The sequence below is a fragment of the Gambusia affinis genome, linkage group LG03, assembly GCF_019740435.1.
Source record: "Gambusia affinis linkage group LG03, SWU_Gaff_1.0, whole genome shotgun sequence".
Classification (NCBI taxonomy): domain Eukaryota; kingdom Metazoa; phylum Chordata; class Actinopteri; order Cyprinodontiformes; family Poeciliidae; genus Gambusia; species Gambusia affinis.
The window spans coordinates 26,186,063-26,208,790 of NC_057870.1; the positions used below are offsets into that span (position 1 = coordinate 26,186,063).

General features: G+C 38.0%; 2 protein-coding genes across 5 annotated transcripts; one reads left to right on the forward strand and one right to left on the reverse strand.

Moving 5' to 3' along the window:
* Window positions 1-669: 669 nt before the first annotated feature.
* Window positions 670-10,646, forward strand: rnf215 (ring finger protein 215). Of its 4 annotated transcripts, none has more exons than XM_044111204.1 (10): window positions 671-1,179; window positions 2,137-2,289; window positions 2,407-2,478; window positions 2,976-3,064; window positions 3,960-4,014; window positions 4,123-4,227; window positions 5,242-5,358; window positions 6,184-6,327; window positions 8,053-8,155; window positions 8,229-8,450. In XM_044111204.1, exons 1-10 carry the CDS (start codon window positions 943-945, stop codon window positions 8,249-8,251), a joined length of 1,098 nt encoding a protein of 365 aa, XP_043967139.1. In that variant the 5' UTR covers window positions 671-942; the 3' UTR covers window positions 8,252-8,450. The 4 variants fall into 4 exon arrangements, with proteins under 4 accessions (XP_043967137.1, XP_043967139.1, XP_043967136.1 ...); XM_044111203.1 differs by having other exon boundaries at window positions 676-1,179; window positions 6,178-6,327; XM_044111202.1 differs by having other exon boundaries at window positions 670-1,179; window positions 8,053-10,646.
* ascc2 (activating signal cointegrator 1 complex subunit 2) lies at window positions 9,692-22,467 on the reverse strand. The gene is made up of 19 exons (XM_044111199.1): window positions 22,321-22,467; window positions 21,141-21,251; window positions 20,357-20,515; window positions 19,667-19,840; window positions 19,453-19,582; window positions 18,663-18,730; window positions 18,457-18,570; window positions 17,592-17,704; window positions 16,863-16,937; window positions 16,673-16,777; window positions 15,851-15,919; window positions 15,373-15,447; window positions 15,028-15,250; window positions 14,535-14,731; window positions 13,541-13,660; window positions 12,886-13,122; window positions 12,627-12,714; window positions 11,795-11,886; window positions 9,692-10,897 (listed from the first exon to the last, which is right to left on the reverse strand). The coding sequence occupies exons 2-19, from the start codon at window positions 21,222-21,224 to the stop codon at window positions 10,726-10,728; spliced, it is 2,295 nt and encodes a 764-aa protein (XP_043967134.1). The 5' UTR covers window positions 21,225-21,251; window positions 22,321-22,467; the 3' UTR covers window positions 9,692-10,725.
* Between the last annotated feature and the right edge of the window lie 261 nt (window positions 22,468-22,728).

Below are 22,728 nucleotides of genomic sequence, written 5' to 3' on the forward strand. Positions count from 1 at the left end.
TAACAAATAAATAAATCAGATAAAGAAAGCAGTTAATTCTTCAGATTTTTCATTTGACCGCAATATTACAAATAAAAATATAATTTCTAATTTGAGTAGGAAAATAAAAATTTTATTATCTAACATACACAGCATTCCTTTAGTGACACATTCTGTAGATTTTTTTTATTTTATTTAAGAACTTAAGACAATTTTGTACAATATTAACAATACATGAAAAGATGCAAAAAAATGTCAACTGAATAGGAAAGTAGATATTTATTGCTTAATTTGCAATAACATCATTCCTTTTGTGTACTCTTATTTGTTGCAAAGGATGAATCTGCAGCTACAAAGTGCTACCAACATTAATATATGAAAAGCTCAGTTCTTTCTGCTTCTCTTAGCAGCAATACATTGTAGGGGTGATCTGTTGATTTTTTTTTTAATTAACCTAATGATAAGTGGATAAAAATGTGCTTAATATGAAGTTTTTATTTTTATTTTTCATTTTATTTTTTTGTTCTGCAGTTTTCATTAAACGAACTGTGGCTTTAAAATCAAGATGGAACTATGAGAAGATTATTCTCTTTTGGGGAATACACGTCAGCGCCGGTAACTTTACGGTCAATTTGCGCTTAACGACAGAAGAATTACCGTATTTCGTTGAAGAAAATCACTTTTTAAAAGTACAAAAGTACACATTCAAAGATCAATGGTAGTTAATTGAATTATTACCAGAGATGTTCAGGGAATCATCTGGGCGCTCTTACACAAAATAATAATCCCTTCCCGACTTCCGTTTACAACCGGAAGTTTCTTGTTTTTCCTGTTTACATCCAGTAGCCTGCGAGCTACCAGCCTAAAATAATCGGCTGCAGGATTTCTAACAAAATGCCTGACAGTTGATGAGTTTTGTGTGTTTATTGTTGCTTCCTGCTGGTTTTTTGGGGTGTGGGGACCATGGCTTCAGCTCGCCGGTGTTGCCTCTGTTTACCCTCGCCGGTTGTTCTGCTGCTGCTGCTGCGGTGGCCCGGGCTGCTGGTGGCCGCAAAGCAGGTCGCTTTGGTGGAGGTTTTTCTGGATCACCAGCCCGCTGTTAGCACTCTGCTCCAGGGGGAGGTGGTGTCAAGCCGAGGTATCAAGAGCTCAGAGACCCGGAACGAGGAGCAGGAGGAGCTGGAGGGGAACCTGGTGTTGGTGAGGCTTCCTGATGTTTTTTAAATGTTCATTTATGATGTCAAAAGACTAATTACACATGCATTGTGTGTTATAATCTACACATGCATCAGAAATATTCAAGTTAAATTTGGCAAGGTGCAAAAATAAATATATTTTCCTGTGTTTAGCTTCTTGTTTTTCTTTGTTACATTATAAAATTGTCTTGAAATAGATGTAAATGTGAATAAACAACTCATTAACAACAAAAAAAGGTATATCTAAAAGTTGGATATTGAATATAGATTAACATTTCCTTTCAAAGTTTTATGATTAAAGCTGCAGTATGTAAGTTTTTTGTATAACTGTCAATACGTAGGGACAGTGTGATATGAGACAAATAATCTGTGGAAAAAAAGTCCACCTCCTCTGAGCTGCTATTGCCGTCATAACAATATCTTTTGTCTTGGAGAAGCTGTAATATAGCACAGGGAGGTATGGGAAGTGGCTAGCAAATGGGCATCATTGACAGCACTAAGACCCGCCTCTTGGCTCTGATTGGTTCTTTCTAGTCATCACTGGGAGAAGGCAGAGGAGCTCCATTGTTTTCACAGATTAGATGTCTTACACTAAACTGTCACATCAGTGACAGTGTCAACAAATATAAAAGAAAATGTTTTTTTAGTAAAAGTTACATACTGCAACTTAAATCATAAAAACCTCAAATTTAAGTTATCAGAAGAAAAAACATTGCGTAGTGGTAAATGTTCTGGATAACTCTGTTGTGACTCTTGACTCCACCCGAGTTAACATCCTCTGAATCTCCCCCAAACTCTTCAAACGGTGCTTCACATCTCACCCTATTGCTTTAGCAAAATGTTTTTCTTCCACACGTTTTCCTTCCACTAAACTTTCCATTAAAAAAGCTTTGATTCAGCCCCTATAAATCTGCAGAGATTATAGTTTAGATTAAACGATTGTTTGTTTTCCTGTCTCCAGATCGGAGGTGACGCGACGCAGCCGAGCGAAGGGAGAGACGGGGAAAATGGCGACTGGCAGGAGCCGTGGATTGGCGTTGTGCCGGTGGAGATGGACGACAGCAAAGCCTCCACTGGGAACCAGGAGTCTTTTGCTGATGCAGTGGTTAACAAAGTGAGAACAGCTTAGTTTGAGGGTGACTCCACCAACCTGCAGGAGGTTTCAGCTGTTGTTTCTCAATGATGGTTAGAGGATGATAGTTTTTAAGAATTTTGTTGTTTTGGTGCACAGATGAAGCGGGCGTTGGTCCTGGGAGCGTCAGCGCTGATCATCCTGGCTCTGAACCAAAACACAGCCAGCGAGGTGAAACGTCACACTGGTTCTCATGTTCTCCAGTTTTAAAGGACAGTTTTGTTCACAGAGACTTCATAATTAATTTTATTTGTTGTTTTGTGTATTTAAAATGTCTTCCAGTGTTAAATGTTCCTTAGAATTTAAAGCTTACAAATTTTTTTGAATATATTCCTGCATTATTATTACCGTAATATTACTTGAATGTGAATTCAAAACAAAAATATTGTATTTTATCATGATAACTTCTGGGACAATTTATCGTCCAGAGAATCTGTATTTGTCTCGTCTTATACTGTCATGACATGGTGACAGTTTTAAACAACATGGCAAAAATATATTTAACAAATATATGACCTGTTGATTCATATTTTGGCTGCAAGCATTACTTTTCTTTCTTGATAGTTTGTAAATATCACAATAAATATGAATGAAATCTGTGCTGATTTGGACTAATTTTGGTTCTGGCTCTGTTGAAATGTTTGGATCGGCTCGTTTCTGTGTTGCAGATGGATTTGTCTCAGGTTCTGCTGTCCAAGCCCATCATTGTGATCCAAACATCAGAGAACGTGACCAAGCTGATTGGAGCTCTGCTGAGGTACAGAAACGCTACGCAACCACAGCCACACCAACCTAACGTAAAGTTAATGTCTAGTCAAAGTCCTGATGATTGATGTCTTACCAAAGTACTGAATTCTTTGACATTTTGTCGTGGGAACCATCAGATTCCCATGAGAACTTTATTTATTTTTTTCTATTTTAAATAAGCACTGCTACTCGCAGTATTTCAGATATATCAATTGTATTAATTAAAAAAAATTTAATGCCTTGTTTTTTTGAAAGAAATACTGCCACTTGCAGCACTTCTTATTTACTTCTTCAGACTTTAAAATCATGTCCAAAAAAAATCTACATCACATTTTTTTATTTTTAAATAATCTTAAAATATCTTTCTTTTTTGAAGAAATATTGCCTCTCACAGTGTTTGTTTTATATTTTTATTAATATTTAATTGTCCTAGTTATTGTCTATTTTTAAAAAATGTTTTTATTTTTATTTTTTTAAACTGCCGCCTGCAGTGTTTCTCATTTTCATGTGCAGATTTAAAACAAATCTAGACTAAAATATAATTTTTTAAAAATTTATTATGAAATTCTTCTCTTTATTTTTTAAATTCTTGCTTTTTCTTGCAGTATTTCAAATCTGTTCTATTTTATTTTAAAAATTGTCTTATTTTTTCTTCTAACTTTGAAAACCACGTGCATGTAAAAAAAACAACAAATTAAAATATTTTATTTAGGTATTATTTTTTATTCTAAAAAAGTCGCATGTACGGTCATACATACACACAAATATTGTAAACACAAATAATTCCCAATATTTCTAAAGTAGCACCAAAAAATCCTGAATCTGTCCGATTAATTCAGTCTTCAGGTTGTTTATTATTTTAGTAGTTTGATTAAATAGCATGTTCTTTATTGTTATTACTGCAGGGGTCTCCGGGCGACGGCTAAAATCACGTATGAGATGATCCTACAAGACAACTTGGTGAGCCTCTTCCTCGCGGCTGGTCGCGTGTTTCCAGGTTGGCAGCGCCCCCAGTGGTGAGTGAGCAGATGACAGGCTGACCGAGCTGCTGCTGTGTTTTCCGGGCAGGGCGCCACGCTGACCCTGTGGTCCAGCTGTGGCCGGTCCAGAGGCGGCCTGTACGGAGAGTGGCAGGGGGTCATCTGCACCGGCGAGAGCAATTCTCAGGTCCAGGTGGGGAGGAAAGAGAAAAACAAAACAAAAACAAAAAAAACCCCTGTTCATTTCTAAAGCTCTGTCTAATTCAACTGCAACTTTTATAAGCCGAAGATATTTTGCTTTCAAAATAGCCACAAAAAATAAAAATTTATATAAAGCCGCTAATGTCACATAACATTTTGAAAAAAGAACATAAATTTAGACTCATTAATTCAAAATGATTCAAAAAGTTATTGTAATGGTTGTGGGCAGGAAAGAGCTCCTGTAGCAGTCTGTATTACCGTCAATTTGAAGAAGCCTCTGACTGAAGACTGTTTTTCTAAGGCAATCTTAAAAATGTGGATATTCTTTTATTCTGTGGCATGGAAAATGGCAATAATAAAAAGCAAATTTAAAAGCATAGTTCTGATATTTTTAGTCTCGTTCTTTGTGGAAATTCTACGGAAGAGGATTAGGGCCAATAAATTAAAAAAATAAATAAATCTGACTTTCATCTCAGAAGAAGTCAGAATTCTATGATTAACGTCAAACTTTTGAGAAGAAAATTCAGAATTTTAAAATTGAAACCAGAATTTTTAAATTTAAATCAGAATTCTGGGATTAAGGTCAAAATTCTGTGGAAAAAAGTCAAAATTCTGAAAGAAAATATTTAATTTTAATCTCAGAATTCGAAAATTAAAGTCAAAATTTTGAGAGTAAAATTCAGAATTCTGAAATTTAAATCACAATTCTGAGATCAAAGTCAAAATTATGAAAAAAAATTACAAATTGAGATTAAAAGCAAAATTCTGAAAAGTCAAAATTCTGAGAAAAAAGTTCAGATTTTTTTCTGTAAAATTCAGTCCAAAAAAAGAGTTACAGAAAAAAGAGAAACTGTGAAAAGCCTGAATTTGTTGTTATGTCTGTATTTAATTAACTGGTTATTTTTAATTATGGGCCGACACGCCCCTGGTCTGATCTGTCGGGATACGCGGTTCTAGAAGCGTTGAACATTTCACACGCTGCTTCTTCTTTTCTGGTGGTTTCCAGAAGTACCTGCAGCAGCTGTGGGACACCGTCCTGCTGGTGGCGCTGATCCTCTGCACAGGCGTCATCGTTCAGGCCCGCTGGCAGTACCAGGACCGCCAGCTCAACGACAACCTAGAGGTACAGCTGATTATTTCTGCACTACAGCAGAAATTAAATCACTTCAGTCAGATAAAGTTTGTAACATGCATAGATTTTATTAGAAAAACTTTAAAAAATAACCAGAACAACAATAGTTTAAGACCCTAAAATATGGATTTAACTGGATAAGCCACTTCCACTTTCCAGATTTAAACTCCTAAAATATAAAACATGTCCTCCCAACGCTCCATCCAGCAATTCTGTGTAAATAAAAATTATTTGGTAAGGTGTAACTAAACCCCCAAACAAAATTTTTCTTGCTAACTAAATAGGTGGAATTTCTGCAGAAATTTTGACAATTTATTGAAATTTTGTTGGATTCTGTAACATTTTACTTTAAACCTGTCTCGGTGCTGCCCTCTGTGGGCTGAACAATGGCTACTGCAGTCACATTTTCTAAAAGTGCAGAAAAAAACTTGCCAGATTTATTGCTCATCCACCTCTTGGCCACGCTCTAAATTTAAAAATGTAGAATTTTTCTAAATTTGTTTGGAGTGGAGTTTCACTTTCACAGGGTGATTAGTTGCACTTTACCTTATCAAGTCTCCATCTGGTGTGTTTCTGTTGAATGTAAATAACAGACCAGCTCCTACAGGTTATTTTCCTGCAGAAACTTAAAGTACTGTTTGTTCTGCGTCATCTTGTTGGTTTTTTCATTTAGTTTTCACTGTGTTGAAGTAATACTTGTTACAAAAGTTGAATTATTATTATTGTTCTCTAATGTTTTAGAAATTTGCAGACATATCTTACAGACTACTGACATTACGACATAAATTTGTTCTGGTTTTATATTTTCAGCTGCAGCTTCTTCCCAAGCAGGACATTCTGAAGAAAATGTCGTCGCTGAAAACCAAAACGTATCGTCGGCCCAAACCCTGGTGCGACCCGTCCCAGCAGACCGAGACGGAGAACTGCGCGGTCTGCCTGGAACCGTTCAACAACAACCAGGTGTGTTAACAATCCAGCAAAACTTTATATATTACCCCAAACTGAATAAATGTCCATCATTCAAGTGTTAAAGAGTCGCTTTGGACGGTGCTGTATGCAAGAAGAATCTCCAGTAGCAGTCAGTCTTCAAACGAACCACAAAAAATGTAAACAGATTCTTGTATTTAAAATCCACTAATCCTTCCACCCTGTTTATAATCCTTCCACCCTGGAAAACAAAGATCCAAACTGACCCGACGAGAGTTAAAGTGCTGTGCAAAAGTCTTAAAAAAATAATTTTATTGTGAAAATGTATTTAAGTGTAGTTTCTAAAGATTTTATTGTTATTCTCTTAACTTTGGCTCCTTTTTTCAAATCTTATCTTTCCTCTTTGTCGTTAAATTTAAGGAACTTACAGCTTATTTACAATTTTATTTTACTGCATTTTAGGAACTAAAATGTTTATTTCGTTATTTAAGAAACTAAATTATTTATTTACACCTACTAATGAATAAATGTTCATCATTCAAGTGTCAAAGACTCGCTTTGGACGGTGCTCTATGCAAGAAGAATCTCCAGTAGCAGTCAGTCTTCAAACAAACCAGAAGATGCCTCTGACTAAAGACTGTTGGTGTTTGTCATTGCTGCTCAATATTCAGGCATATTAACAATATTTCAGCAAAATCCTTGACATGTGGATACAAAAACTTCACTTGGCATAGATGGGCAGCAGGGGCAGCCACTAAACAATTCAAGATGGCCGCCATGTTTGTCAAATTAGTTTTGCACCAAATTATTTCATATTTGGCGTGCTGTGGTGGCGTAGGGGATAGCGCAACCCACGTTTGGAGGTCTTTAGTCCTCGACGCGGCCGTTGCGGGTTCGATTCCCGGACCCGGCTGACATTTGCCGCATGTCTTCCCCCCTCTTCTTCCCACTTCCTGTCAGCCTATTGTCATATAAGGGACACTAGAGCCCACAAAAAGACCCCCTGGTGGGGAGAAAAAAATATATATATATTTTATATTTATCATATGAATACTTTTTTTGTCAAATCATACATAATTGGACCCACTGAAATCATATTTACTGATTATATTTTAATTTTTCAAGATGGCCACCATGATGGCCGTTATGGAGAATAAATTTTGCATTAAAAATCATCTGTCAATACAAAATTCAAATTCTAAAATATTTTATTGATCCCAAAGGAAAATGAAGTATTGGATGAATATCAGACCTTTTTGTAGTTTCCTAGATCCTGCATTTCCTTTTTCTTGACATTTTTCAAAATGGTTGAGAATATAAATTTGCACTGAAATTCGCCAATTGCCATTGGCATAAACAGCTAACCAAAAAGTTTTGTTCAACTTTTCTAAATACATCAAAAATGAGAAGAATGAGCAGCTTAGAGTTTAGCCAACTGCTGTGCATATAAAAAATGCTTTAACTGCTAAATACAAAACCTTAGCAGAAGCTAACGATGAAGTGTCTAAGTAAAACTTATATGGCAACTTTCAAGATAAAAGAACGCTTCACCAAAAACATACATACAGACATTTAAGCAAAAACAGGTTTATAAAAATGTGTTTCTTGCTGGCCTTTAAAGTTAGAAAACTTCCATCCACACTAGAAATATTTTTATAATGAAATTGCTCCACTTCCTCATTAGCTCTGTTTGGTGTTAGCAGGATGTTGGAGTAGGGGAAACGATCTCTGCTCTACTCTTGACTGTTGTGTCCTCAGTGTCTGCGGGTGCTGCCGTGTCTCCATGAGTACCACAGGGATTGCATCGACCCCTGGCTGTTGCTGCAGCACACCTGCCCTCTGTGCAAACGCAGCATCCTCGGTCAGTTCCCCACTTCCTCCCCCGCTGCCCCCCGGATCCGACCCGTCTGAAGAGCTTCTGATTCTCCCTGCAGGCGCCGTCCGCAGAGACAGCTAGCAGCCGCTGCTCCGCCTTCCCTGGGAGCGGATCTGGACTCCAGGCGGCAGAAACTCTGCGTTATGGATTCGTGCTGAGCTCTTCCTGGGACGTCTGTTACGTTAAAATATGTGGAATCTCTGCAGCTGAAGTCGGGCGCTGAAATGTTTCGACATGTAAAAACTATTCGCTCCACAGACGACGACTTCTACTTCTTCCACACGCAGTTCACTGTAGCTCCTGAATGATGTCAGTAACAAACATGTTCATCTGATTTATTTCCTGCTAAAATCACTTCTGTGCTTCTTGTTTGAAGAATTAGCAGGTTTTTTTCCAGGGTGAAAAGATTATCCAGCTTTCAAAATGATCCGTACAGAATACCTAAATATAAACAACGGTGGTGTGGAAACGTGTTTGTCCTCTTCCTCACTTTGTATTTCTGCATGTTTATCACAGTTCAGTGTTTCAGGACATCAAATCAATTTAAATATTTATAAATGAAGGCATTAAAAATCCAAATGTTGATTTGGATTTATTTGTAATGATGTCTGGACTGTGTGAAAAAGTTTGGTCCACAAGCCACAAAAAATGTAAACAGATTCTTGTATTTAAAATCCACTAAAGCTGTTTGTTTATAATCCTTCCACCCTGGAAAACAAAGATCCAAACTGACCCGACGAGAGTTAAAGTGCTGTGCAAAAGTCTTAAAAAAATAATTTTATTGTGAAAATGTATTTAAGTGTAGTTTATAAAGATATTATTGTTATTCTCTTAACTTTGGCTCCTTTTTTCAAATCTTATCTTTCCTCTTTGTCGTTAAATTTAAGGAACTTACAGCTTATTTACAATTTTATTTTACTGCATTTTAGGAACTAAAATGTTTATTTCGTTATTTAAGAAACTAAATTATTTATTTACACCTACTAATGTATTTTTAATGTTATAAAATAAGCTTTAGTGCTTAAATAAAATGTGCCAATTTCTTTTCATCTGCAGCTCTAGTAACTTTATGCCTGTAATCACGTAGATTTGACTTTTTTTAACAGAACATTTAAATATTTTTTTGACTTCATAGAAAGTCCATGTGAAATTAATCTGAAATTTCTGAGTTTTGGCATGAATTTACTCCTCTAATGGCTCCAACACTCTGTCATACAATCAGACCAACAGTTGATGTTTGAGTAGAAATAAAACCTTTTGGGTTTAACCAAATCAAATCAAACAAATCACAGATGCAGGTCAAAGAAGGTCGCCTCCTAAAAGCTGAAGACTTTTGCACAACACTGTAAAAAGAAAAGTCTGCACAGTGAGGAGAAATTAGTGTTGAGTCATGCGCGCCCCCTGCTGGTGACTTCTGTACATGCAGCTCTTAGTGACTCCAGAAAAGCAGACGCTTCTGCTTGGTGGGATCAACGTTTTCACTTATTTTGTATAAATCTGGGTCAGATCTAATCACTTGAATCAGTTTGTAACTTTTATTACAAAAATGTTTTTTACACATGTTAAAGTTGCTCCATGTTGTGACAGATAATCTGTGAGAAGGTCAATCTCCTCCACATTTTCCCTGAGCCATTACTGCAGTATGAAGAAAGGCACCAAAACCAACAGCCAGGAGGCGGGGCTTAGCGCTGTCTATCATTCTCATGTACTCACTGCTAAATGTGCTTATTGTCAGGAATACAGTCTATCTGCTGTCATGCTATGCTAACTATCTAACCAGCTATAGATTAGCAAAGAGCATGGGGGTGATTGACAGCGCTAAGACCCTCCCCTTCCCTCTGAGTGGTTTATTTATGCAGTTATTAGAACGGAAAGGAGCTCATTTTCTCACAGATTATCTCCTACCGTCACAACAGTGATCAATTTAACAAGTATGTAAAAAAATTTTTTTATACAAGTTACATTTTTATGCGTTTGACCACGGATGACTCAAACTTGAAAGCTGTCAAAACAACTGCATTATTTATTATCTTTTTTGTTGTTTTTTTTTGTCATGTCAACTCCAAAATAGTAATAATTTGTCTTGTTACAAAATGTTCTGACAGATAGATCGGTTCTCTTGTAGAAAATAGTTTGTGCATGGCGACATGACGCAGCCTGTGCTTCCAAACGTTTGGTTCTGACCCGGTTCTCGCAATCAGAGCGGCCAGGAGGGGGCGCTCACGTCCACTCTGATGGTTTGGTCAGCTGATGTTCTTCCAGAAGGAGAGGGAACGCTCTTTGATGGAGGGAACGCTCTTTGATGGAGGGAACGCTCTTTGATGTCTTACTTGTTTACATCTTTGGATCGTAATAATAAACCAATTTGTTACTTGGCAAAAATGAAAAGTCTGATTGTGGTTGTGGTGAGCCGAGGAAGGAAATCAGTGCTAAAATTAATCGTTTTGGGGTTTTTTAAAAAAGAAAAAAAAAAAGATCCATAGAGAACATTGTGGCGACAGACCAGAACCGGGTCAACCGGTCCTCCTCCGGCTCCAGCAGCGCCGTGGAGCGGGTCAGGAGGGGATCATGCCTTTGCTCCTCTTCCGGTCCGCCATGGAGCGCCGGTTGTGGTTGCTGACGCGGCTCTTATTGGCCTCCTTCTTGCGTCGGTCCAGGAACGTCTCCGTGGTCTGTCCCTGGCCTTTGGGCCGACCCACCACGTTACTGGGCCGCTCGGGCCGAAACCTGGAGGAAACAGGGAAGGGAGGAGACGAGGGTCAGAAAGCTGCAACCACAAACCGAGCGCAGGATCATCCAGAGATTATAATTCAGGGTGATTTCACAGCAGATTGGGTTTGATGAGAAAACAAATTCTCAAAATTTCCAGCTGCTGCGGTTCATTTTCTCACTGAACTGAATAACAGAACTAATTAAAAAAACGGTTCCCCTCCTCACCTGTAGGGGCACTGCATCAAGAACTAAAAAAGGAAATGACACAAAACCCTCTGAAGACACTGAGCGAAACTTCCTTCTTCACCAAATGTAAACAAAATGGAGTGGCGTTAGATTTCAGCGGTTGGAGGATTTATCTTTCATCTTCAGTAAAAAAAAACACGAGACGTTTCTGCTGCCAGCGCTAGTTAGCGTCTTTGTTTTGGTTGTATTTAACCAGAATGCCACGCTTTGAGTCCACTTCCGGCTTCTGGAGCGGTCTCCGGTCTTCTCATAAGCATTCAAACCAAACCAAAGTTAGGGCTTGACAATAAAAATAAAATCTCAGATTTCTTTCATATCAGATTCGAATTCCAATTCTAATTTGATTAGATTTTTTTTAGCAATTTATTTTCTAGGGGAAAAAGAAGAAAAAGCAAATGACAGAAAACAATCTCAAAATGTGGCTTTTATTTCAATCCTCCCTTCTATGAGTTATACAACGGCGTATTAGGGTAATAGTACATAATTACGAGAATAAAGATTTTAAAATTAGGAGAAAATAAGATGTTTTCATGAGAAAAAAAGCTTGGATGATTCTTATTTTTAACTTTCTAATATAAAGACTCTAAACAGGGAATAGTGTAAAGACCCTAAAATAATCTTTTATTTACACGGGAAGCCGTCCTGGATGAACTTGGAGGTTCTTACCCTTTCTTCTGCTGCATGGCAGCTCGTTTGGCTTCGGCTCTCTCCCTCAGCACAGCCGGGTCCTGAACGAACTGGTCCCGGTTCACAGGGTTCTGAAGCACAAAACCACGCAACACATGACGCAGCTTCCAAACTGCTACCGACGTCTACTTCTTCAACCCACTTCACAGTGCATCATCAAAAAAACGCTCAAATGTTAGAACCTTTTCCAACTCGTCAGATTCTGAGTCCAAATCAACGTTTGGAGTCAAAACTACAGAAACGTTGTTCAACTGTCAGAGTTTGGAAATACATTGAGGAGTGTTAAATCATTTAAATAAGATTTTAAAAACTATAACTCATTAAAATCAATCTGCATTTTTAGAGTAACATTTTTACATCTCGTTTCCAGAGTCCGCAAGTAACTAGTTACATTTACTCAATTACATTTGAGTAACTTTTTAGAAAGAAATGGACTTTTACATGTAGCTGTACTTTTTACTTTTACTTGAGTGATTTCATTATGAAGTATTGCTACTCTTGAGTAAAACTTCTCGATTTTCTACTTCACTGTACCAGGCAAAAAAATATTTTGCCTGATTTTGTTATTTATTGTCACTTTGGTCCTAAAAGTACCAAAATGTCCACTTAACTTCATATTTTGGTCCTTCTGACGATGTAATTATTAAATATTACATGATTTGATCAGTTGCACAGTACTTTTTACCAAATACTTTTTTACTTTTACTTGAGTAAAAATATATTAAAGGAGTAATACCTCTGCTCATTACAATGAGAAAGTTTTCTAAAATTAAATGGAAACGTGATTTTGAAAAGCGAGTCTCTTTATGACCTGTGAAACCTCTTCGTCTTCATCGTCTTCCCGCTCCTCTTCCTCTGCTTTGGTTCCTTTCCTCAGTACCTGTGGGACGGTGAACGGCCTGCAGAGAGAAAAAAACAACACAATCAACCAGCTACCAGTTTTTCCTTCATTGTGTCGGGATGTTAAAGTTCCAGTCAGAAATATAAAACACATTTGTTATCAGCATTAATGTCCCGGGGATTTTTAATTTCAAGGATTTCAAGCACCTGTAGGAGCCGGGCAGCCATACCTCCTGCTGAGTAAACTGTCTCCGTCCAGGTCGTTGGCTCCAATCTGGTTCATGTCGTACGTGTCGTCGTACTCGTCGTCGTAGTCGTCCAGGTCGTAGGGGTCGGCGCCGGCGCCGCCCGACGCTCCCGGCTCGACGACGACTTCGTCCACCACCGTCTCGTACGTCTGGTAGCGCGCTCGCTGCTCCGCTATGTGCTGCTTGTCGTTCAGCATCTCTCGGGCGCTCTCGCCTTTCCTGTAGGCGGAGAACAGAAAATCCTCTGGAGCGCTGCAAAAACACAAAATCTCACCAACTGATTTTATCTAGTTTATCGGAAATGTCTTACTGCATTTGAAATAAGACAAAACTAACTTACAAGTAACTTTTCTGCAGGAATTATGAGCCTGTTTTAACTCAATAATTCCTTAATATTCGTAAAAAAAAACTTCTAGTTAAACTGGCAGATTATTTCACTTATAACAAGACATTTTTCCCATATTACAAGTGAAATAATCCGCCAGTGGAACTAAAATGTTTCATCAAAATTAAGGAGTTATTGACTGAAAACAAGCTCCTATTTCTTGCTGAAAAGCTACACTGAACTACAGAAACAAAAAGAGCATTGGTGGGTAAAAAAAATTAAATCTGACAGCAGCTTCCTCTGCTCCTCTACCTCCTGCCCTTCCAGACGCGGGACACGTCCACCTGATCCCTGCGGAAGACGTCGAACTCGTCGTCATCGAACACGTTGGATCGGTTGTTCAGGACATCGGGGAGTTCCTCTTTCACCGGCCTGCAGACGAACATTAAGCTCCAATCACACAAAACGACACAAACAAAAACGTTCAGCATGCCGACTGTCTTGTCATCTTGAAATGTCTCTGCAGGTTTTACGACGTTTTTCTTTGGAACTATTTTTGCGAGAAATCATAAAAATGTGGTTAGTTTGAAACCCTTCAACTCCAGCAGAACCCGTAAAGTGACACCACATGAGAAATCTGAGGCAGTGTATTAGTCCTATTAGAAAGAAAAACATTTCTGCCAAATAACCCAGAAATTCTGAGATTAATCCCAGTAAAATCTGAAAGATTCAAAAGTTGAAAATTTGTGGTTTCAACTTTTGCGGTTAATATTAGAAATCTTTTAGAAAAAGTTGAAAATTTTTGAGATTTAAAAGTTGAATCTCAAAAAACAACTTGAGTTTAATCTCATATTTTTCAGAAATTAAACTTGGACATTTCTAAGCTCCTACAGTCAAACATCTGCAAAAAAACCCTCAAATTTGGAGATTACCCTTAGAAATTCTGAGCTTCAAAAGTCAAAACTTTTCTGAGCTTTTGCAAGTTTTCTCACAAATTTTGGACTTTTCAAACTCAAATTCCCAAGATTTTTCTAGAAATTTTCAGAGATTAATAAAAATTTCTCAAGGTTTTTCAACAAAACTTTTCAAATTCAGAAATTTCCGAGTTCTTTCTAGAAAATATCTGAAATTAATCTCAAAATTTCTGAGTTTTTGGCGGGAAGGTACTACTACTTTTATTTTTTCTACAACAGTCCGAATACAAAGTTCTAAATATCTAAAGCAAAATGGCGCCAGAAGAGTCTTTAAACAGTAAGACGGAGTGTTGCCCCCTAGTGGACGCGGTGGTAGCCTCAGGAGGCCGTACCTCGGCATGGTTCGGTCCAGTTTCTCCAGGCTGGGAGCCAGTCGGTCCTCCAGGATGTTGTTGATGACCAGCTCAGAGTTGTAGCCGTATTCCTGCAGACACGCCAGCAGGAAGCCTTCGCCCAGGTCAGGAAGCAGATCCCTGATGCAGGACAGGAGCGACTCGAGCTCCGGCCCGCTCATAGGACATACGGCGCCCTGGAAACCCAAAACGTTTTGATGCCATGTTACTGTCCTTCAGAGGAAGAACTGTAGAACCACAAACATCACTACATACAAAAATCCTTCAGCTTTTGCGTCATATTGATCCATCTCATATGATCCAAAAACTGAAGTTTGTGGCTAAAGCAGGAAAATAAACAACATAAAGACTTTAAGGGCTGTAAATACTTTTCCGAAGATCTGAGTTTGTTTCTATTTTAATATTTAAACCCATGAAAAACAAACACAAATAAACACTGAGACGTCATGCAGCTGCAGATTGAAACTCTCACGTTGTCTCCTTTCTGTGGGGCGGCCATCTTGGCCTCGGCCCCCACCAGCCTCTTTTCTCCCGACTCTTTGACCTCTGGCGACCTGAAGCCGGCCGAACAGGCCGCTGCTGCGCCCTCATTGGCCAACGACGAGGAAGCGCCTTCAGTGCGTGGTCTTCGTCGGCCCGTGGCGTCCCAGGCGCTTTCCACACCCTGCAGCAAATACGACGTCCTCGTCTCGTCACTGAGGGCGAGTTAAAGAAGAAACCGGCTGCAATAAAACTGATATTTACGACATTGAAAAAACTCCTGGAGCTTTTAAGGCTCTAAACGGACATAATGTGTTAGAGAGTGAAAAAAGGATACATGACAGGGAGAGCTTGCTGCAGGAGGCTGATGTCGTCTGAGATGGGAAACTGCTCGTCGAAGTCGACTAGAAACCTGAAAAACACACACACACAAAAAAAAAACGGGTCAAATTTAGCACCAGAGTGGGCCAATTACTGAAATAATTACTTTTAATTTAGCTAAACTTCGTAAATCATAAATCCTGCGAATCATAAAAAGAAACTTTTTAAATTTGCTTCAGTTATTAAGGCATTAAATCAGAACCTGCAACATTGATTTAACTCCCAAAAATAAATAATTTTCCATAAAACAGAAAATTACTTTTCACTTCACCCTGTAAAACAAAAACTTGGTTAAATATGGAGGTTTGAAACAAAAAATCCTCACAAAATGGGCTAAATTTTCAGAAAAAAACCACAAGTTTCACAATTAATTATATTTTTAAATATACCTCTTCTTCTCACTCTAAAAGTCAGATAATAAATATGTTTCTCACCTTTTCTCAGGTAAAAAAGATGCAAAATATTGAAGGAGTTCCTCAGCAAACATTTGCATGTTTTCTCGACTAAAACAAAACAAAAACATTGAAACACATTTAACTTGTGTGAAAGTTTTGGGGCAATTCATAAAAACAAAATTACAGTCGTTGTTCGCAATAAAAAAAAAAGAAAAATCAATTGGAATAAAAATCTTAGGATATCAGAATATTACAGTAAGTGGGATATTGGGAACATACAAACCCATCATTTTTTCAATAAAATAAGCTGAAAATTTTGCATTTCATATTTAAAGTAAAAAACCATCAACTTTCATACAACAATAAACAAATGTTTTGTGACAGAGAGGGATGTTATAATTTAAGAGGAGAATGAAATAAAACAAACAACGTATTAACAACCAAAAAGAGCTTTCATTTATCAGTGTGTGGGAAAGTTTATGGAATGGATTAAATGATAAAAAGTACAAATTTAAACCAGCTTAAAAAACTGTTCAGAAAGAAGCTTATTGGAAAATATTTTGTACAGATCTTAAAAATGGTAAATAACTTCACATTTAGGGATGATGATAGGGGTTTTAAGTGTCATTCAATGTGGGAATAATTTAAGTTTATCTGGTGTAACTTGTTTTTAAGATCTTGCGTCTTCTTCCTGTTCCTTTTTGAACAAATTATGTAAAATTGCATTTTAATGGACATTATCATTTCTATTTTTTCCTGTTCTTATTGTTTATCGTCTGTTTAAAATTAATAAATCCAAGCCCAGAATGATTGGGTGTTTGCGGTGTGTTTTTGGGACTGAGCTGCCTGTGACGGACTCACCCCTCCAGGATGGGCTGCAGGCAGGTGTGGTGCAGCAGCAGGTGAGTCGTCTGCACCATCTTTCTGCAGGAGTGGCTCATCCTCTTCCACAGGTCTTCCTGCACACTGTGGCAGAGTAAGAGTTCAGCTCATTACATGTCACAAAATCCCTTTTTTTTCTAATAGTAAAATCCCAGAGGTGGATGCTCACCTTTTATCGTTAAACTTTCTCTTCCTGATGGCTTTCTCCAAGTCTGGCACAGCGGCCTCGTAAAACAGCGGCAGCCTGAGGCCATAGGAAGGAAAACAGAAGGTCCTTATTATGGATGCAAATGATCGATTAATGAATTCATCTAAAGTTGATTTATCCTGTGAGCAGAGAAATAAATACAGAAGTTTCTAGTGTCACGTTAAAAAAAAACTGCAACAGCCCTCAAACCAACCGTGTTTAATGGCACATGTTTTTCCATCCTGTTAAAATTATTCTGCTTTTTCCAGTTATTACCTTGCCTTTGTTGCACCTCAGTAGTTTTTGCTTGAGAAACTGACGTAGCTGCGCCAAGTAGCCCGGCTGAAATGGCGCTATTACGGTGAAAACTGAAGGGGATTGTCGGCCGTTTATATTTCAAAACAGTGTTGTGATAGAGTGTTTACATTTCGTAAACAGAAACGCGTGAAGTAAATTTTTCATCCCAATCCAGACCCTGTTTGGACCGTTTCTCTTATGTTCGACCACCGCCATCTTTGCTTTTTGGAACGGTTCTGCTTAAAGATGAGCAGCGGCGCCCTCTGCTGGATGGCGGCAGAATTACAACACTAAACGAAGGAGCAAGCGCTGCGGACGTTAAACCACAATTATCAACAACTCTACTGATTGTTTGAATCCCTTGTCCTTTAATGCCGACAGGTCTCACTGTGAGCTCCGATCCGGCCGGTTTACCTGCTGAGGAAGCCGTGGGAGTGGAAGCTGGAACAAGCAGGGGGAAAGATGTCCAGGAAGGTGTGGATGGTGGTGGTCGAGTCGCACAAGTACAAAACTGTATCTACAAGATCCTGTGATGGAAAGGAAAAAAACGGCAGATTAATTTGTAAGATAAAAAACATACTTCCATATATTTAAATTACATTAGAAGAAATAAATATAAACAGTTTTTACTTGTGGTTTTCAATATGTGTCAATTTTAGTGCCATTTTTACCACAAAACAAAACGTGTGATCTTTAATTACGTTAAAACTCAGAATGAGATTAATCTCAGAAATCTTCAAGAAAAAACGTGGAAATTTATGAGTTTGAAGTTACAAATTTGCTTGAAAAGAAGAGATTTTGAGTTCAATTGCAGACATTTTCAAGAAAAAGAACATTTTTGAATTTGGCAGAAGAAAATCAGAGATATTGAGATTAATCTCAGAATTCTTTTAGTAAAAACAAACAAGAAAATTTCTGAGTCCAAAGGGTCAAAATTTTCTAGAAAAAAAATCTGAAATTTTGAGTTTACCTTATACAACTTACAAAAAATACAAGAAAAATTCTGAGTTTGAAAGGTCAAAAAGTTTATAGAAAAAAACTGAAAATCTAAGATTAACGTTAGACATTTTCTGAAAAAAGAAGTTAGTGAGTTTTAAAAGGTCGAAAAGAAAAGAAAATTTCAGTTTCAAAGGTCAAAAATTTGCTAGAAAAAATTCAGAAGTTGTTTCTTTCTGGAACAATTCTGGGATAAATCGAAAAATTTCAGAGTTTTCTAGCAGATTTTTTCCCTAAACGGCGCCGCAGTTCATCGGTGGCGTTCAGACTTATTCTGTCTGACCTCCAGGTTCATGCTCATGGTCGTCGGCTGTTTCCGTGCGTTCAGCTTCTTCGGCTCCATGGCCGTGGCTCCTTCACACTGCAGTCCACATTTCTCCAGGATTGTGTCAAACACCTGGACAGTTATAACACCAATTACAAACTTAAATAAAATAAAACAAAAAGGTAAAAACTGAACAGACGCACTCAGATGATTGTAAATCTCACCTGTAGCACTGTGGGAACCGTCTCCTCCAGGTCGCTGTAGTAAGCCGGCTGCTGAGTAAAAATGTTCTCTGAAATGAGTTTTAACAGATAAACGTGAAAATCTCAGACTTTTCTGCTCGACTTATCAGCATGATAAGGGTTGACCAGCTGATTAGTTTTTAGATTAACTGATTAATAATTTAACGTCATGTAGGAGATGTACTTCTTTATTTTTTTACAGAATTAGAACCAAGTGAAGCAAAAACTGCCACTTGAGTTCTGGGTAGTACATATTTACAGATAAAAAAAAGTTTTTTTTAAGGTTAAATGCAAAATGTGTATCTTTTTTGAACACGTTTTTTAGGCTTTATGCTCCAGTTAACAATTAATTGATGACTAAATTAGTTCATAATTATTTTTCATGTTAATCACGATTAATTGTTTCGGTCCTATATTCTTTCACACAAATTTCTGACTTTCTGATGTCACAGAATCCTAGTTCTAATATTTTGAATTTTTGCTTTTTATTCAAGGAAAAAAAAATTCTCCTAAATTTCTCCAGGTTTTGTCATTTTCAGGTTGGATTAAAACCATCATAGCACCTCCACTGTGTTGGACAGTGACGGCTTATAGACATCTATTATTTCCTGTAAATAGGGAAGTTTCCACACTTATGTTGTTCAAGTTTATACCAAATATTCTGCTAATAATATCTGGTGTTATTAAGCTCATATTTTCTGTGAATCTACGTTTTATTGAGTCCTTTTGATTAATCGTTTCAGCTCTATTTTTGATTAAAGTAGATTTTCACCTATCATCTTATGAAGCAGCTGGCTGTTGCCCTTTCCGAAGAGAACGCACAAATCCAGAATTTTAGGAATGTCAAACACAAAGTTGTTGTAGATAATCTCTCCAAACACAGCCGGGGTGATGAAATGTTCCTGTCGCAAAGAAAGAAAAAATAAATGTTTGTTTTATAAGAAATCATCAGATAAATGTAACGTACATTATTCCCTCTGCCTGACCTTTGACTCTTTATGAGTGGCCATCCGGAGGAAGGTCAGGAAAACCGCCTTGTGGACGGTGCGCTGCACGTCGGCCACCGCCGGCGACAGGGGCAGGGTGCAAAGGTCAAGGCCGCGTGGAGCCAGCTGCAGGTACGAGTTGAGACACTGCAGCAGAGACTCATCAAACACCACCTGGTGGAGACGCCACAGTGTTTACTCTGGACTCATTTTAACCGTAATAAATGGAACATCGACCAACATATCTGATGTTTACTGATGATTGGCAAACTGTAACATCTGTTACTGGTTTTCACAACTGCTGACTGTATGATGATAAATTATCCCAGAAGTTATTACAATAAATTCTAATATTATTGTTCAACACTGGAATTGGAAGACCTTTTAAATATTCAAAATAAATAAAACAAAACAATAAATAAAATGAATTATAAAGTTTCTGTAAACAAAATTGTCTTTCAAAACAAGAGCTAGTTCCGACCCAAACTCCAGACTGAAGACTTTTATCATCCAGTTTTTTGTAGAAAGAGAGAAAAATTATAAATCAGGCAAATGGAAATTATTAAGCTCATTTTAATTTATTGTATGATTATTTGATTTATTGCTTGTTGCGACAGGCATAAAGGATAAATCAATAAATTTGACTAATTGACTAATTTCCAACTATCGGAAGCGGCATCAGTCCTGCACCTGACACCAGAACTTGTCGTGAGGCAGCGTCAGCAGCCACTCCAGGTCTTCTGCTATAAACCTGGCGTGCTCCAGAAACTCCTCCACCTCGGCCGGAGAGCCGTCTTCTGGGGGAGGTTTGTAAGGCACGAAGCAGCGCTCCTCCTTCCTGTCTGGGTGCTGGTGGAAAACACAACAAAGACTTTAAAGGGGCAGAATTATGTGTTTTCCAACCACATTGTTCCATTTTAATGCACAATCAACTATGTTACCTTCAGTTGTTATAAAATGCTGTTTATGTCAAATATGACTTTAAAAAATGTACTTCATAAGTAAATGCTTTGAAATTGGGCCTCTCTCTCTTTAAGAAGCTTCTGCCCTTTCTGAAACTCCGCCTTGAGGAAGTCATCACAAAATGGCTCCTCTATTAACCCTTTAACGATTTTACCAGCGTTTCACTGACAAGTCGCTCCTATAATGAGCTCAGCAGAGGTGTTTGACAAATTGCTGCTGGCTAGTCTGAAGGAGCTGAGTGGGGGAGGAGCTGTGACTAGAAGGCGTGTCTAAGTCCACCCAGGCGTTTTGTGCAGCTGAATGGTTGCCATGGAAATTAAATTATTTCTCAAACATGCATGAAAGAATCAAAGCAACACTCCAGGTATGTTTTTGATGAGGGAATAAAATTATAACGTGATGGGAAGCTCAAAAAGGTTGATTTTACATAATACTGCCCCTTCAAGAAAATTGTTAAAAATGCTTCTGGGGTCAAATGTCATTCAAACAAACATAAGAAAACTGAACCAACCAGCGCAGGCAGAGTGCGCTCCTTTCCCAAAGGGCCCAACTCCGTCACCTGCTGCTCATCCAGCGGCACTCGAGCGCAGGCCATGGCTGCTCCTCTAAGGTTTACTCTGATCTGAAGGGAAATAGATTCTGATGATCTTGTGGAACATTGACTGCATCTTCTGTTAAGAAACCTATCTGGATGTGTAGTCAAAGCTTCACTGACACAAACGTCTTTCATAATTAGAATTTCCATCCATCTGGATTTATCCCTGCTGGATTCTTCTGGTGCAGAATTATAACACGTCTAATGTCAATCATATGAAAGTCGGATAAAATGTGACATGCAGACTGCAGACACACTCGGGTATATGTCGGATTTAGTTCCACTTACGGAAGAGGCGTAAATTTCATTAATTTTATTTTTTTTTGGATGAAAAGATTCAAATTGGGCCGTTCAGACTCCAGTGAACAAGTTGGATTTGGGTCACATTTACCTGCAGTGTGAAAATACAGCTGATAGTGAATTACTTTCTTTACACTAAATGAGAGGCAGATGGTTGCATTAACACATTTTTCCTCTGGTTGGTTCTAGAAGTCAAAACAGTAACAATGGGCTCCCAGTTTGTGCTCATCTGACCTCAGTTTTTCTCATGAAAACATCAAATAAAACAACAACTCACCACCAGTTCTGATAATTGAAAGAAAACGGGAAAATATTTTAAACACAGACACACAGTTTCATTTTGAATGTTTTTGCTTTGTAATGAAAATTTATCCACACATTGATGCATAAATTTTAAATTAATGGACGTTTACACCAAGTATTTATTTTTGAAATATTGTACAACATCCAACTGCAGTCTCACAGACAGACAGACAGATATTCATGTAAACAAATATGTCATGTTTTTTTAAAGTCCTAAAGTCCTTAACTAACAGTAAACTTGTATAATATCAACACAAACAACCATGTAAACTGACCTTTTCTGAAACACGTACCTGTTAATTATCAACTTTTACTGTCATTTTGTTTAGTTTTAAATCTAAGGGCTGCTGCCGTTTGAAGCTTCGCTAACCTGTTAAATAGCAGCTGCTAATCAATGAAGAAACGTTTTAATTAACCGGCTGCCTAACCGGCGGTTCGGCCGTGACTCGGCGGAAATAACTGCCCGGAAACGAGGCTAAATGAAGCCGCTTACCTCTAAACACGACACTCTGTGATTCAGTCAAGCCATCTCGACAAAGTCGACACAGTTTTCATCAGTTTCTGTTTCCAAACGTCTCTCTCACAGACGTCTGCGCTGGCGAGGAAATGACGTCGTCTGTTTTTCTTTGACGTAACGTCTTGATCGCCCCCTGGTGGCGATCAAGATAGAACAACTGCTGTTTCTGTATTTTTAATCTGAAAATGTTCTTTCAGTCTGGTTTTTGTTTGTTTTAGCATAACACCGCATTTCATTTGTGAAAATTATATATTTACCTATTAGCAATATTAAATTGTGTGCTATTATTTAGGGGTCCTTAAGAGATCCGTAATAATCATACAAATTTCAGTCCGTAGGTTAGTGCTCTAATGGTCGTCCAAAATGGTCGCTCATCCCGTTTTC

What these genes read in the sequence shown, in the direction of transcription:
- rnf215 (XM_044111201.1), top strand. Translation starts at nt 943, where the DNA reads ATGGCTTCAGCTCGCCGGTGTTGCCTCTGTTTACCCTCGCCGGTTGTT. An exon ending in AGAGCAATTCTCAGGTCCAG is followed by an intron (nt 4,228 to 5,241) that starts GTGGGGAGGAAA and finishes GGTGGTTTCCAG; the next exon opens with AAGTACCTGCAGCAGCTGTG. An exon ending in AACCGTTCAACAACAACCAG is followed by an intron (nt 6,328 to 8,052) that starts GTGTGTTAACAA and finishes TTGTGTCCTCAG; the next exon opens with TGTCTGCGGGTGCTGCCGTG.
- ascc2 (XM_044111199.1), bottom strand. Translation starts at nt 21,224, where the DNA reads ATGGCCTGCGCTCGAGTGCCGCTGGATGAGCAGCAGGTGACGGAGTTG. An exon ending in CCACTCATAAAGAGTCAAAG is followed by an intron (nt 19,583 to 19,666) that starts GTCAGGCAGAGG and finishes TCTTTGCGACAG; the next exon opens with GAACATTTCATCACCCCGGC. An exon ending in GACAGTTTACTCAGCAGGAG is followed by an intron (nt 12,715 to 12,885) that starts GTATGGCTGCCC and finishes TTCTCTCTGCAG; the next exon opens with GCCGTTCACCGTCCCACAGG.